Source organism: Crocuta crocuta, unplaced genomic scaffold (genome assembly GCF_008692635.1).
Source record: "Crocuta crocuta isolate KB4526 unplaced genomic scaffold, BGI_CrCroc_1.0 scaffold69-1, whole genome shotgun sequence".
Taxonomy (NCBI): Eukaryota; Metazoa; Chordata; class Mammalia; order Carnivora; family Hyaenidae; genus Crocuta; species Crocuta crocuta.
In genome coordinates this window covers 636636-653111 of record NW_027551577.1, presented here as the reverse complement: position 1 = coordinate 653111, position 16476 = coordinate 636636, and the positions used below count along the sequence as shown (strand labels likewise).

General features: G+C 42.9%; 1 protein-coding gene across 7 annotated transcripts in view; it reads right to left on the bottom strand.

Moving 5' to 3' along the window:
- Positions 1-1826: 1826 nt before the first annotated feature.
- Positions 1827-16476, bottom strand: part of PPARG (peroxisome proliferator activated receptor gamma) — a 134591-nt gene continuing 119941 nt past the window's right edge. For all 7 annotated transcript variants that reach the window (XM_077751572.1, XM_077751574.1, XM_077751576.1 and 4 more), the window contains one exon: positions 1827-2280. In XM_077751572.1, coding sequence (XP_077607698.1) covers positions 2033-2280 — 248 coding nt within the window. In that variant the 3' untranslated portion in view covers positions 1827-2032. The remainder of the gene's footprint in view (positions 2281-16476) is intronic.

Below are 16476 nucleotides of genomic sequence, written 5' to 3'. Positions count from 1 at the left end.
GTCCAAACCACAGGGAAGAAGTCAGAGAGATGGGAACTTGAAAGCTGCCAGGGTTTAAAAGCTATTTAATGCTAACCATCAGTGCCAAAGAGTTGAGAGCGTCTCCCTTCCTCCCCACATTGGCAGCCACAGCTCCGAGAATGTGGAAAGGGTTTGGACCGGCCGCACGGGGCTGGTGGGAACACAGAGCGAGAGTGTGCTGAAAGACTTTTTGTTTAAGAAATCCTGTAAACAAGGGATCTCCTCTGAGGTGGAATCCTCACCTTGTCTACTGCACACAAGTTCTTTTTTTTTTTTTTAAGATCTGCCGGATGATAAGTTCTCCACATGGGACAGCAGTGAAGCCTCTGGTTAGTCATGGGGATGTTTGAGAATATCCTGATGTTTGGCATCAAGGGAAAAATAGCCATGTGATGGACTGAGTTTGTGACTTTTCTTTTCAGTGTTTTGATAACACTTTGACAATGACTTCAGTCTCTAGTCCCAAAATGCTGCGGTTGTATCTAAAGGTTTCAGTTACAAAGTCATTGCTCCTAAGGGGTTAGGGATCCTACATTTCCAGGGCTCACTTCTGTAACCAGACTCTTTGGAGATATTTATTTCTGGGTAAAGGATGAAAAAGTGTTTCCTGATATTTTGGCCTGAAAGCCTGAAATATGAAGTTATGTCCTCCTAAGTATTAGCGCCATAAGGAAAGATAAAACTAAGGCAGCAGCAGCAGGGAAATAATTTTGGTCAGTGGACAGAACCATCCTGCAGTAGAGAGCTCAGGAGAGGTTCCTCTTTGGAGGCACTCTTCAAAGTCACTGTATTTATTCAAAGTCACTGAATTTGGTGGCTTCAATCAATGAATCTATCAATGTGCCAAGAAGGTCCCTTCTTTTAGGGAACACATAACCTGCATGCCGGGGAGGTCTGCATCACCTAAATGATACAGATAATTAGACTTTGAGGTTAGAAAAGTAAGAGATCTCTGGGCACTGTGGTCCCAAGGAGGGCGTTAGGAGTAGTTATGGTAAAGCTGGTCTGTGTCCATCAGAACCGGAGCGTGGCTCTTCTCCTGCGTTCGTGGTTGGCTTTGGTTCCTTGTTGTCGTTCTTGCTGTTTTCTTTCCTGGAACGTCTCTTACTCTATGCTCTACCTATCCCAGATCCAACACATCCTCTGAGACCCACTTCAATGAATTTAGAGTCACGCTTAACTATTCCAATCTTCATCAATCCTTACATCCTTTGAACTCTCACAGTACTTAGAGTCTGAGCCATGTATTGGTACAGGATTATACTGAGCATTATACTGTTTTTAAGAAATATTCATCTTTTCTCCTTGATTCAACCCTACGTTCTTTTTGGCAGGTGCCCAGTCTCCAAGCCCCCGTTCCCCACGTATCCCAGCAGTTAGCACGTGCTGCCGGGTACAGCGCGTGCGCCTTGGCATCCCGCCAGCAGGCTGCTCTCGGTGAGTGCACGTCTTGGGTGGGGGTGTGGAAGAAGACTGGGTTCTTGGGATATGCCCCGGACTCGCACACACAGGGTAAGAAGCACAGGCTCTGAGAAGTTTTTGGTCCCGAGGTTTACCTTCCTTTCTTAGTTGTGGTTGTTAAGGCAGATGGAGGGTTCAGAAAAGTTGTGAATTGGAGGAAAAATTAATTTACCGAGAATGAAAGTCGATCCGCAGTTCCATTCCCATTTTGACAAAGGAGTGCAAAAGAAGAGGGATGGGTGGGAGGGAAGGAAGGAAGGGGAAGGAAATAAAAGGAAGTAAGCCTGGGGTGGGGAGCTGGGGGAGGCAACACCTAAGACGCCATCTTCAAACACAACCAGCAATTTCATAATGTGGTAATTTTTAATATTAAAAGTAAATTGTAAATGTATCTTTATAAACAATATGCATAAAATAGATCTATTATTCTAAAACCTTTTCTTTTTAAAATGCTTTTTCACAGTAAATTTTTTTAGGTGTCAGATTTTCCCTCAAAATAATAGTGCAATTGGAAGAAGGAAAACATGGTCAGTGAACTCGGACTTCTCTGCTAATACAAGTCCTTGTAAATTTCTTGTAGGAGCGGGTGGAGACTCATGTCTGTCTCTGTTTTCTTTATGACTTGCAATAGCTGCACATGTTCTGTTACAATCTGTCTGAGGTCGGTCATTTTCTGCAGCAGCTTGGCAAAGAGCTGGGAGGACTCGGGGTGGTTCAGCTTGAGCTGGAGCTCCAGGGCTTGCAGCAGGTTGTCCTGTATGTCCTCAATGGGCTTCACATTCAGCAAACCTGGGCGGTCTGGGGGGGGCAGAAGAACAAGAGGTTCCGTTACACAAGTCTCTGGCCCCACATCTGAGGCATAAGCAGCCAAACTCCTCACCTGTCTTTCTGATGGCTTGTTTTGCTCTGGTTCTAAAACGAGGTGGGGAGGGAGGTTACGTAGACAGTGGGGCAGGAGGGTGGACTGAAAGCAAGGCTATCAGAGCTCTTTCCGGGGCATCGCTTCCTGGCTGGGGCCAAATCTGTCTCATCAGCTGACATAACATGGTGGCAACGCAATCCTTCCCCCACACCGAGGACTCTTCTGCCAGCATGTTTCTACTCACTCAGAAATCTCATTTTCAACTTCTGCTCCTTCCTGATGAGTCTGTTTTATAACCTCCACTTACTTTCTCACCACAGCTTTAGATATGCTTTTGAAACCAGCTTTGCCTTGAGGCGCCTGGGTGGCTCAGTCGGTTGGGTGACCGACTTTGGCTCAGGTCATGATCTCATGGTCTGTGGGTTCGAGACCTGGATCGGGCTCTGTGCTGACAGCCTGGAGTCTGGACCCTGCTTCCGATTCCGTGTCTCCCTCTCTCTTGTTCTCCTCCCCCCTTGTGTGCTATCAAAAGTAAGTCACATTAAAAAGCGTTTAAAACCAGCTTTGCCTTTTCCCCTTAATATAGCATATATATATATATATTTCCTTATATAGCATATGTATATTTTAATGTCTGTTTCTGAAGATGAAAGAGAAAGTGTGAATGGGGGGGGAGAGAGAGAGAGAGAGAGAGAGAGAGAGAGAGAGAGAAATATCCCAAGGGGGCCTCTGTGCTGTCAGCAAAGAAGCAAAGATCCTAAAGTGAGGCTTGAACTCACGAACTGTGAGATCATGACCTGAGCTGAAATCACAAGTTGGATACTCAACCAACTGACCCAGCCAGGTGCCCCAGCATGTACATTTTCAATAAGACAAGACATATTTTTAAAATACTGGTATAGTTTGAAAGGACAGAGCTCCAGATTTTAACAGAGCTTTGTTCTGAGTGGTGAGGTAATTTTCACTTTCTTCTTTATATTCTTATTTGAATTTTTAAATGATATAATTTACTTTTAAACTTTTCATGTTTTTCTTCAATTGGATCTTGTTAGATGAATCCTTAAATAGTGTTCTTTACTTCTTTAACTTACTTCTTTTCTTAATAGTATTCTATGCTTCTTTTTCATGATCTTTTCTAACATATCCCTGCTAGTGCTCGGAAAAAACTATTGATTTCAGTATACTGAACTGAATACATTCCAATTTCCTAGACTCTTGTCAATTCAAATAGTTTTTATCCTGGATTTAGTTTTCTATTTTGGGTAGACAATGACAGCTGCAAATAATGGTAGTTTCATTTATTTCTTCTTTTCCAGTGTTTACACTTCTCATTTCTTTTCCTTGCCATAGTGTATTGGCTAATACCTCTAACATGGTTGTTAAATAACAGTAGTGGTAGGAGGCATTCTTATTTTATTCCTAACCATGAAGAAAATGATTCTTAATGGCTTACCACAACTATGATATTTAGATTATGGTAGATACATTTTACTCCTGGCTTTCCAAGAGTTACACAGTTTTTAATTTGTTTAAGTCAGGAATGTTGTTGCATTTCATCAAATGCCTTAAACTTTTTCTCTCTAAAGAGATGACCATATGGTTTTACCTTAATCTAGTATGGTACATACATTACATTAATAGATTTCCCTACATCTTTGTATTCGCTCCTATTTTGAGTTTTAAAATTTGTGAGATTGATCCAGAAGTGTGTTTTTTGTGCCATCCTTTGTCTGTTTTGGTCATAAATGTTAACTAGCCTTATAGACTGAGTTGACAAATTTTCCTTCTGTTTCTATGTAGTAATGATCTGTTCCTTGATGGCTTCTTGGAATTCACTGGCAGAACCCTCTGAGCCTGATGGTAAATCTTTGGCTCGCTTTAATTTTTCTTCTACAGTGTTAATCTCCTTAGTGAGAGCTTAGTCAAGATTTAGTAAAGACCTTTTACTCCTTATAAAAGTAAAATTTTTGTAATTCATATTGGAATAGAGCTGTAATGACATTCTCTCAGAACCTGAAGTCTCCTATCATTTCTATTTATCATTGAATGCTTTTAATTTTGTATATTCTTTCATTTAAAAATCTGATTTGCTAAAGGCTTATCTTTTTTTCTTCTTTTTGGAGAAACACAGCTTTTGGTTTTATTAACTTTTTAAAAATTCTATTTTATTTTCAATTTAACTAATTCATTCTCCTAACTTTCTTTAAGTTTATTTTTTTCCCTTTTCCTAGCTTCTTGAGTTGAATGCTTAATTCATTTAGTTTTAGTATTTCTTGTTCTCTTGTTAGATGCACTTGAGACTCTAAAATTTCCTGAGTGTCACTTTGGTTTTACCCTATAGCCTTTGGTAAATAGTACTCATGTAGCTCTTTCCCAAATAATATGTCTTACTATTTTGATTTCAATTTTAATCTAAGGGTTATACAGGAGCATGTTTTAAAATTTCCAAGTGGAAAGTTTGGGTGTTTGTCTTATTTTCTAAGTTCTACGTTTTATATTCTAATTTCTAAGTTTGTTGCATTGTGGTCAGCTTCTAAGGTTTTCTCAAGCAAGCTCACTAGAGGGGTGCAAGATTCTTGTACATCATTCAGGACACTCACCTGATATCTTATACTGATTCCGAATTTTAGCTCTTGAAGGCTTTTCACCTTGGCTCGTCTCCCCTTCCCTGTAAACTACAGCACCGTGGAGTTTTTACTTACCTTTTACTATACCCTTCATCCTCTAGCCTCACTTTCTGGAACCATCCTTCTGTTCTAGCCATACTAAGCTATTATCATACTAAGTCCCTCAAATATCCTATTTTCTGTCATGACTATGCTGAGGCAGATTCTGTTCCTCCCTCCTGAAACAGTCTTCCTTTCCCTTCACTCATCTTACCTAACTTTCTTTAAGTTTCTTACGGACTTCAACCTATCCCTCAAAATACAGCCTGTGTCTCCTATGTCCTGAGAGCCCTCCTTGACGTTATCCCTCCCCGCCCCCTGTTCTCCTAAACCCCTCTCTCTGGACCCTGTAGCACCTTATGAACACTTCGATCTCTACCATATGAGACTACATTTACTGAACGGTTATTGTTTTCCAAAGAATGTGCTAACGGCTTTGTACACAACATATCATTTGATCTTCACAATAACTCCATGAGGTCAGTGTCTTATGGAGGGAAAATGAAGATTTAGAGAAAGGTGCTAAATCTTGCCCAAGATCTGCCACTTCCAAGCAAATGGCAGAGCTGAAATTTGAATCTAAGTCTGTTTAATTTCAAATGCTGGATTATAAGTATATTGTACTTATAAATTGCATAGTAAGTATTGGTTTCCTTCTTTGCCTCCCCTGTGAGGTCATGAGGTATCAGAGGGCAGACACTATGCCTTGACCGCCTCTGAGCCTCTGTGGAAACACAGGAAGCACTCAGTTGGCTGAGTTCATGAGTGAGAAGGTTGTTCTGGCTGAGAGTCCTGGATTGAAAAGTACTGTTCTCCTGGTTGGTGAACAAGCCCAAAGGCAGGATCGCTGCACAATGAAGAAGTCTCCTGTGAACAGTGTTTTCCTGTGTCTAATAAACTCTAGTAACCTCTATCCCCTGAGGTGAGGCACAGGAGAGAATGTTAGCAAGGCCTCATGGTGGGGTTTTCAGGACTCCAAACATTCTCTTACATTAAGTTTCTTTTCATTCCCCCCCGCCCCTTTTTAATTTCAGAAGGAAACTCTGGATCGATTCTTTCTTCTAACATCTCTAACATATCCCATTGACTAGAATAAGTATACTTTCTCTCTCTCGGCACTTAAGTTTGGAACCATCAGCAAAAATCTCAGGTTTTGAGGCCGACACAAGTGATGTCGTCCTGGCCTGGAGAATCACGCCCCGGGAGGGCCTGCGCCTGTTCTCAGCGTTGCCATGCAGTAATGAAAACCCTGCTGCCTCAGCCTCTGACAGGCCCTGGACCGGTGCCTTTGGTTTCACGACTGCTGATTCTCTCCCTGATGAATGTTCCAGGTTTCAATGGCCAGTGGCGATGCAAATGCATTTGCATCTCAAGTGGCAGCCTTCTGTGTGAAGGGAGGTGTTGAACGTGGCTATCTCCACGGGCTGGGACCCCACACCCTTGTGTGGAACCTCGCTCACTGGGACACTGGTTCCTTAGAACCCTTTCTCCTCCTTCCTTCCTCGTGGGCAGCATCAGTCAAAACTTCTGTGGAACAGATTACATTAACCCAGTAGGTTTCATTTATCATGACGGCTCAAACAACCAAACCCTAACATGCAGCTGATCAGGCTTGCTGGAAACACTTGGCTTCAGTGCAGTGTAATGGAACTGGCTCCTCGAGCAGTGGAGAAGGATCTGGTTTGGATTTTCAAATCCCTCTTTGGCAAGTTATTTTTTTTTTATTATGTGACAGATGAAGTTTGGCTGAAGGGCTAAAATTCTGTGGCCACTGCTTTATATTTTCTCCAGTGACAAGTTAGATCATTTACAGATCTGTCCCACTGTCCCCTCAACGGAGCCTCAGTCAAGGCAAAACGGAGTGCAGTCGAGTGTGAAAAGTACTACACTCTGACCAGCTCTGTGACCCAGAGCAAGTCGATCAAGCTCAGGGGGCCCCAATTTTCTCCTCTGTAAATACATAATTCACGTAATTAAACTGGGGGAAATACACTCAAAATTTAATTCGAAAAGTATATTAACAGGCTTACACTTTAAATTTAAAACACATGGCCTCTTTACAAAAACAAACAAACCAAAAAGCATCCTTTGGTCTTAAAGCAATCCCTAGAATCAAAGGCAGAAGGGATTTCTCAGGATTGCTCCCCACCTTCTACTCTGTAATGAGCTACAAGGCCTTCCCTCTCCCCTTCCTTCCACAGACACTCAAACCCTTGCTGAGCTGAGCAAGGCCCACAGGCGGGCCGGGCAATCTGTCTCAGCATCCAGAGCCACCGTGGGTCCCCACCCTTCCCTCTCCACTCCTCAGTGGCTCAGTGCCTGCTCAGATCCTGTTTTTAGAAGGCCCGTCTGAGATTTCTCTCTACACCTTGCTGAGGGTCCGAGTTGAAGTCCCTGGATCAGGGTCAAGGGACCCCATTTACTGGCCTAGGACTCTCAACAAGGCCCTGATGGGAAAGTGAGTGTTGACTCTCATACTCCAGGACACAACCCTCGAGGAAGCTGGAGTCAATTACTGGCTCCTTACTCCCAGGCTGCAAAGAATTGGGAAAGCAAGCTTTCCGGCCCCCCCTCACACAGTGCTGGAACTGATTAGAGAGAGCTGCTGATCATGAGCAAACCTATAAAACCCCCATCTATCCAGATCTGGCTCTGTTAAGTGGAGAGATACCTGAAAAAGATTTCAGTTCTCTTGACGCTCCTGGGATCTGCCCACCTGGGCCAGGCATTTCCTGAGCACAAATTTTTCTCAGAAGGTGCCTTAGGGAACCAGAGTGCCCCAGTGGAGACTCCTGGAGGGAGGCAGAAAAACCAAAGTGGTTGGTCTGGTCTACAGTAGGTTTGGTCCTACTGTAGGACTTGCTGTTAAGGCTTTTCCAATCTTTGTGTTCTGGCTTTCTGATACAGACTAATCTGAAAAGGACTGTATCCAGGGGATTTAGAAAAAAAGAAGTCTGATAGCTGGGCAGCTGTAAATTGATCCATGGACAATGAAAGGCCTTAGTTCAGGTGCCCGGTGAAAACCAAAGGGGAGGTAGGACTTCCTTTTACATTTCCTCTCCAATATCTTTATTCCATTCTTCCTCAGTTCACAGATGGGTTGAAAAGAGCAATGGATCTGGAAACTGAAGATTTGAGTCCTGTCTCGCTTCCACTTAGTTTCTGTATGATTCTGGACAAGTCCTCTAATCTTTCTGGGTTTTGGTTTAATTTTTTAGGACAGTGGTATTTCTTTCAAAAGGTTATGGTGAGAATGAGCTAGGTACCAGGGCTTTGTAAGATACTGTTATTCTCTCGGTTTGTTTAAATAAAGGCAGTTTCCACAGGGATGAGGTCAGGAGTGTAGGTAGGGTTGGGCTGGCATATACGCAGTTGGGAAATGGAAGATGTCTAAACTGCTCCTGGTAAGAGCACAGTTTCAGGGGTACAAGGAGATAATTCCTGATGCAGACCCATGTTTGAGGGGTTTGGGCAGGTTCTCATTCTTGTAGTTGAATGCATATAAGCAAGACAGTCTAAGAGCAATAATAAAACAAGGAAGCCACTGGTGCTCCAATTTCCTTCTTCCTTGAAGTGATGGTATTAGGGATTCTGCAGTAATTTTCTAATCTATTGGAATCATGGTGGGCATTAGGCAAAACTGTGAATTCAGCCAACTTTATCTTTGGCAACCCATGATACGGCATATAGCAATTCTCTCCCACATTCCTACCCCTGGGGGGGAAAATAATGTAAGAAAATTTCACATGTATTCTTCTTTTCATATTTAAATTTCAATTGGAGCTTGATGGAGTGTAGTGATTCTCAACTTTGGCTACATGTTGAAATCATGTGGGGAGGTTACGACCCTGCCAACGCACACCAGGTCCCACCTCTAGAGATTCTGATTAATTTGCCTGGAGTATGACCTCCAGTTTTTAAAAGCTCTCTGGTGATTCTAATGCACAGCCAAGAGGAAGCACTACTGCCTTGATGAGAAGCAGTTGAAATCCTACCCTTAAAACTTGCTGGGTAACGCTGGGCAAGTTCCTTAACCTTTCTGTGCCTCGGTTTCCTCATTAAAAAAATGGAGACATAAGAATAGCCCAACTCATAGAAGGAAAGCGCTTAGTGCACTGCCTGACACACAGTAAGGCAGCTACTTCCATTTATAAGAGTATAATGTGTCACTTTCCTCTTTTTCCTTCCTGCCTTTCTTCTTTCATTTCTCTGATTTTCTTGGGTACTCTCTTTCCTATTCTTTTCCCCTTCAATTGCTCCCTTCTTCTCAGCCATCTCTCCACTATCCTCCCTCCCTCCCTGCCCTTTTCCAGACGCTATTTCCTTTCCACTCCTGGAGCTGCATCTTGCTGGACATTCGGTATTAGGAATATTAGCAGGGCAAGCCTATTCACCAGAAAGCTGCACCATGGATGATTTTAACAGCAAGGCAGTTGACAGCAGCCACCTGGGCAAGGGGACAACATAACTAAAAGATCTTGTAAACGTGTTATCAAACAGATAAAGACCTTCTTTAACGGGCACATTCTGCTGTGAGTGCACATGTAGCCACCAGAGTCCTTCACCCTGCAGTGAGTTAACATTCTAACGCTTCCCTGATTAATGCTTTCTCTGTCTATGTCCAAATGACAACCACTCCTCACAACAATAACACATATGATGTGGGCAAGATGGTGAAAGGGGACAACCACCATGATGAAACCAAGCCAGGCAATATTTTCCTTTATCTGGCCATCAAGTAGCCATTCCACACCAACTTCCTTCATCTCAAACACCCAATTACTCAAAAGCCACCTCTCCAACTATGGCAGTGAACACAAAGCTATCTAGTTAACAGGTGGGTAGCACTTTCCTCTTTGTTATCTTCAAAGCTCTTTGTATTGCTCAATGGTACCTCCATGGAGTGAAATGAGCTTGGGCTTGGTTTTATTTCCAGGTCTTTCAGAATGTAAATTTTACTGGAGATTTCCATCCTACCCTTGGGAAGTCCTTGCTTTCCAGTCTTCCTTCACCCTGGATTAGGGTTCCCTTGTTCTAGTCATTCAAGGTTGCTCAAATGAAGCTCAGCCACATGGTTTGCTCCACATGGTTGCTCTCTGTGTCAGAGCCAGGAGAGCAGTGTGTTCCTCCTTTGAGCTGAGGGATATAGATACACTTCTGCTCCTTCTATGTCCAACACTAGATCACGACTGGAAATGGGGGGTGGGTGGGAGGTAGAGGAAGAAGGCTGGAGAGGAAAGATGCAGGACAGTGGTTTCTTCTTTCTCATCAAGCCGGACACACTCTTGCTACAAATCCAGCCACTCTTTCTTGCTTCCTCAACCTCTAGAAATGCCAATAACCAAAAGTTCTCTGCAACATTCCCTCCATGTCTTCCTTTCCAATTGTTTTGAGAAGAACCTGTGATCTTAAAACATAGGTGTGATCTCTAGCTAACTCCAAATATGACCTCTCCACACCTAATGTCCCCAAGTTTTATCACAACTTGGGAGTGTGCAAACTCACCACTCTCCTGCTATTCTCTATCTCTTTGAGGGACAAGGGAGCTTAGAGTTCTCCCCTTAGCTTGTCAGGCCCCTCCCCTTCCTCCAGTATCTCTTTCCCTTGGGGTTTTGTTCTCAATCCACAACTAATCCCCTTAAAGTGATAGCTGATAAAGGGATTAGCTAGTATCTCCCTAGGGGCATTTATACTGTGATAAGGGATTTTAAGAATGACTATTGCTGGAACTGCAGGCAACATGACCAGTAGGATTGCTGTGGAGCTACTTCAAATTCTACCATACAGGGGAAAAGGGAAAATTAGCATTTACTGTGTGCTTACCATGTCCCAGGCATTGTGCCAGAGGCTTCACGTAATGTTATTTCATTTGCTTAGGGTACTGATAAGGAAATTAGGGCCCAGGGAGGTAAATAATCGAGTGAAATCATACATCTAGTAAGTGGTGGAGACGGGGGTGGGGTTTGAACTCAGGGCTGTCCACGTGATTCCAAGGCTTTCCAACGCCCCATCCTGCGTCTTCTGGTTTTCTTATTTGTGAAGCTGGCAAGACCCTTGAAAGGTGCTTTCCCTGGGAGTGCATGATTCCTTCACAACCTATGTTGGCCTCTCTGTGATAAGTGACTTGAACTAGTCCTCAAGTTTCATTCTTCTTCACTTGCAGATGATCAGTCTGAATGTCTTGGCGAACTGTGCCAGTCTGGAAGGCTGCCTGGGGTCACCCAGAGTTTAAACACACATTGTGAGAACCCAAAATGATAAAGTGCTCCAAAAAGCAGCCCACTGACTGACTGACTGAACCTTTTCCAAGACTGCTGGTGTGGTGACAGGAATGACTCAGCAGTTTGGCTTTCAATCCCATGTCTGTCACTGAGGTCAAACACAATCATGTGCTCGCTCACTAAGAGGAGTCCAGCTTACCAGGCCCAGTGAGAGGAAGAGATGGTATTTCTGAGCAATCACAGAGAAAGATGCTTCTATACTCTACAATCAACAGGAGCCTGTGCATGTGAGTGTGTGAGTGTGTACGCGCGCGTGCATGTGCCTGTGCATGTTTTTTTTTTTTTTTTTAAGTTTCTCAGATAATTCTAGAAGGGTTCATCTTCTCCCTGTCCCCCATCTCCTGCCAGCTCTTTGGTTTTTAGAATTTGCATGCCAGTTGAGAACTCCTAGATTTACCTCATCTCTAAACCAAGTCCACAAGGTTATGAAGAGTAGACTAATGGGACATTTCTAGATAACTCTAATTGAGTCACTACTCAGAGCCATCCTAGTCACCTGACAAGGGTTTTCCTGCTGGTCATGGAAGCATTGTGGGAAGACAGAAGAGACGAGCACTATATACTATGTAGACACAGCATAGGTGCCCATTAACTAGTTTTCAGTTAAAAATGAATGCTATTACTCTCTGACACCATCACGGCCCAGATGGGGGATATGAACCATATAATAATAACACTCTTCAACTGTCCCGCTCAGGGCTTAGTCACGTGAGAAATCATATGTCCTTGTTTATTCTCAATGTCATGAGAAAGAAGTTAGAAAAACAACTTTTACCATTTAGGCACCAGCCCGAGTCTTGTAAAAAGAACTGTATGGATAAGAAAGCTGGATATTTAATTGGCATAGGAGAGTAAGTTTTAAACTATTTCGGGTTGTGTCTTCTCCCAGTTAACTAAGGCTGATGCCAGCAGACAAAGAAGACGTGGGGGCCATTGGGCCCTGCAGAATCAGAGATCTCGAGGTTTCCTCAAGAAAAGTGGGGGCCCACTCTGGCACCTGTGCTCTGTCTTCTGTTTAGAGAAGTGCTATATTGTTTGTGCTACCTCAGAGAAATAGTTCTGCAGAAAATGGAAAGATTACACACGAGCTGGAAATAGCCTCAAGATTCTGAAGGGCAGTTAGGGATGGGGAAGAGAAATGGAAACTTCAAACTCGGGAGTCCTCAAACCCTGTGCCTGGGAACCGGCATCACGTGCTTGCGGCTACAGCTGAATGAATGTTGGTTTGACTGTTTCTGAATGACAAGAAGAAATTAAGTTACTGGATGATATTTTAACAATTTAAAATTTCTCTCATGAATTTTTTTCTGCAACACTTATCTCTATTAAAACCTGGTTGGTAAGATGGTATCTGATTAAGAACAAATACATTCACTTCGTTACTTGCCAGTTTCTGTGGCGAGTGCCATATCCAGTGCCATGGTTTCCAAGGGCCGTGTTACCTGAACAGGTTTAAGAACCTGGTACCAATCTTCAGTGGTATACTGGGCCCTGTTCCTTCCCACAGCGATTTTCAAACTTAGGGTATAATTTTGTGAGGTTAAGATGGTGTTTCAAGAAGGGCTTTGGATATTAGTAAGTAATATCTGGACTAAAACCTGAAAATTCTTGATTGAAATATTTGGAGGCAAAATGAAATAGTTTTTGATAACTGCCCCAAACTCCCAGATCAAGGTAAGTAACTGGGATGCTTCCAAATCCCAATACACAGAAACGTATCAGTTTTAAGGTCAGAGAGACCTGGGTCTGAACCTTGGCCTTGCCATTTAGTGGCTCTCTGTCCTTGGGCAAGTTGCTTGATCTCTCTAAACTTGTTTTCTCAATTTGTAAAATGGGGATAATAATAGACTTTGCAGAGCTGCAGAAAAGGTTAAACAAGGATTGTGCATGTGTGTAAAGTGCTCAGTATATACTGGCACACAGTGAAGTATTTGATAAATGGTAGCTGCTGCTATTATTATTATTATTATTTGACTATTACGGATTCAACATGCATCTATTAAATATATATTCTGAACTAGATGCTGTCCTTTGATTCTAATTCCAACAAATTAAAAAATAATACACACACACACACACACACACACACACACAAAGTGTCATGACCAAGGGTAAGGAACAGAAGCCTCAGGTTACTGACCTGACAAAAGTGGGACTTGCTCAAACGTCTCAGAATATCTACCCTTCCTTGATCTGCAAATGTACAGCCATGAGAACAATTCTCCTTTCTCGCACCCTATTCTCCCTGTCCCCTGCCCTCTCAACAGCGGAAACACACAGGATCACTCCAAGAACAGCTGCCCAAAGGTGCTTCACCGAGAAGGAACATGGCTGGGCTGCTGGAAGAGGAAGAGCTGCTGAAGAGGTGGTGTGCGTAGCTAAGCCGGACTCAAGAGGGTAAATGAGGAGGCTGATGATTTGCCATCTGCGGCCACTGTATCAATATTTACAGCTTCTCTGTCATTAGGATGACAGTGGCAAACTGCCTCAAAAAATACATTGTAAAACCCACTGAATTTCCTCCCCCCTGTCCTGGAAGTTTGGGAAGAACTGTAATGGATTCCAAACTGTTCTGAATTAACAAAAAGAGCTTTTTCCTGTTGCAAAGTTCCAGTTGGAACCTTCCTATGCTTTTCTTCACTGAACAGCAAATGCTCAAGGGGGCAAAGTGTCCATGGAGTGTCCTGGAGCTTGTCAGCTTTCCTGAGCTTTATACTTGGCTTTGGTTGCTGGGTAGTTTGGGAGCTTGCTGGCGTGGCTGGCATGAAGCTGTGGCGCCAGTTGCAAACATGCCCTTGCTGGAGGCAGTTTTATTACTCTTGACACCACCCATCCCAGAGGGAGCAAGGGAAGCTAGTACTTATCATGACTACTGAGGAAGCACCACTTCTGAACTGTGGGCCCATACCTTACGGAGCACTGTGGAGAGAGCACAGGCTGTGGCCACCAACACAGGTGTGAGGAGGGTGGCCGTGACCCGCTGGCCAGGTGGAAGGGGACAGGGTGTGTGGAGGAGGGGGCACCCTGAGGTGACACCTGGGTTCCAGCCCCAGTTCCACTGCTCACTGGTTGTTAGGTTTCAGACAAATTACTCAACCGAACCTCACTTTTCCTTCTATGAAATGAGAATGAAAATACAGAACTGTCAGGATCTAATAAGAGAATGTATCAGAAGTGCTGTTAAAAGCGTACAAAATTCTGTCCTTTGATTCTGGAGTGTTGTTCTTTTTAGTTCCATTTTTTTCTGCCTTGAGCTTCAGACGAGAAAGAGAGAGAGAGGAGAAAAACTTGAGAAGAACTAGGTCATCTTTCTCAGCTAGCTTGGTTTGAGAGTTGAGTAAACAGCAAAGATGCTAAGCACCAGGCCAATCTAAGTACCAAATCTAACGGTATCAGCAGTTTCTAGGGTTGAAGTTGAATGACAGTGATCTTACTATAGCAACTCCAGTTTCCTCAGCAAATACTTTGTTGGGTCAAATCAGATACTTTCATCCCCACCCCCCCATCCCCTTTGTTCTTCTGGGGACCCTTTGCCCTTAATCTCCCTAATTCCCCACCACTCCACTCTTACACGACGCCCATCTCCCCACTCTGCCTTCAGTCTAGGGTCATGGTGCCTTCACCAGAATGAAGCTCTTCTGTGACTTTAAGGCTAGCTCCGAACGAGGTCAGTGGGACCCCTGCCAAAGCTCTTCTTTCTGAAGCCATCTACAGACTTCAATGTCAACTACACAGGAGAAGAGGATCACTCTTGTTAAGAGTAGGAAGGATCAGAAATTTGTTTACTGGATCAAAGCCTCTTGCTTATATGAATGTTCTCCTTTTCTGGAAAACCCAGGATAGGTAAAAAATTAAAATTAACTGAGAAATTACCTGTCATACTCTAATAAACCACAATCTGAGATACTGGTCTCACCAGACTACAGATGACTGGGAGTCTGATCTTGCTAGAGTCCAGTCTCTGGACTGGAAAGGCTTTGAGCAGTACTTTCTCTGGCCTATACCCAATTGGCTTCTCTGAGTAAAGAAGAGAATCAAATTCTTGTGTGTTGAGCAAACATGGGGTCTAGTTTATTCATTCTTATCTATTGCCTGTAGGTAGACTTCATCTACAAAAGCAAACTTTGATCAGGGAAGATTTGCCTTCTGTGATATGGGAACTAGTCAATGGTTAATTCAATTTTTAAAAGGAAGTCTAAAATTATTCACAGGGTTTTCTTCTCATTATAACCACAGATATAAGATTTTAATCTATGGCTGGCAGCTACCTTCAGATTTCTTTTATTGTTGTGAGGATCCAGTAAGACCTGGATATGGGCTTCTGTTGAAGTAGTCTGTGTAAGACCAAAAGAAATTCATTTTTACAGCATCTATATTTAAATTGTATCATTTAAAAAAATAAATTGTACCATTTAAAATTCTTATAACTAAAAGCCAAAGCCTGCAATATCTATTAAACCAAATCAAGCTATTTACAGTTATTTTTTTTTTTACCAATTAATGAAAAATTTAAAGCCTAACAAATCACTGTTGTTTTTTTAAAAATAATCTAGCTTTTAAATAATACATGAATTATGAGCAGTAATGGCATTTTTTCCAAGGCAAAAACACCCTATCGTTTCAAATGCCTGTAAAACAATACTGCTCAAGTTTATTTTATTTTATTTTATTTTATTTTTAATGTTTTTTATTTATTTCTAGGAGAGAGAGAGAGAGAGAGCGTGAGCAGGGGAGGGTCAGAGAGAGGGGGAGTCACAGACTGAAACAGGCTCCAGGTTTTGAGCTGGCAGTCAGCACAGAGCTCGACGTGGGGCTCGAACCCACGAACCGTGAGATTATGACCTAAGCGAAAGTCGGACGCTTAACCGACCGGGCCACCCAGGCGCCCCAATACTGCTCAAGTTTAAAAGTCCAGAATTATCATGACTGCTTCTTGTCTAAACCTTCCCTGGCTAGAAACAAATCATCTTGAATGGATTATTTCAATGGCTTATTTCAAATGCCTCTGTTAGAGTATCTATAGTGGAAATACAAACTGGTATAAATGCTCTGGAGAACGATCTGACAATGACATGACAAAAGACTTAAAAATATTTATAGCCATCTACCCAGCAATTCTACTTCTGGTAATTTAGAATGAGAAAATAATTTTGGGGGGGGGGGGCACCTGGTTGGTTAAGTAGGT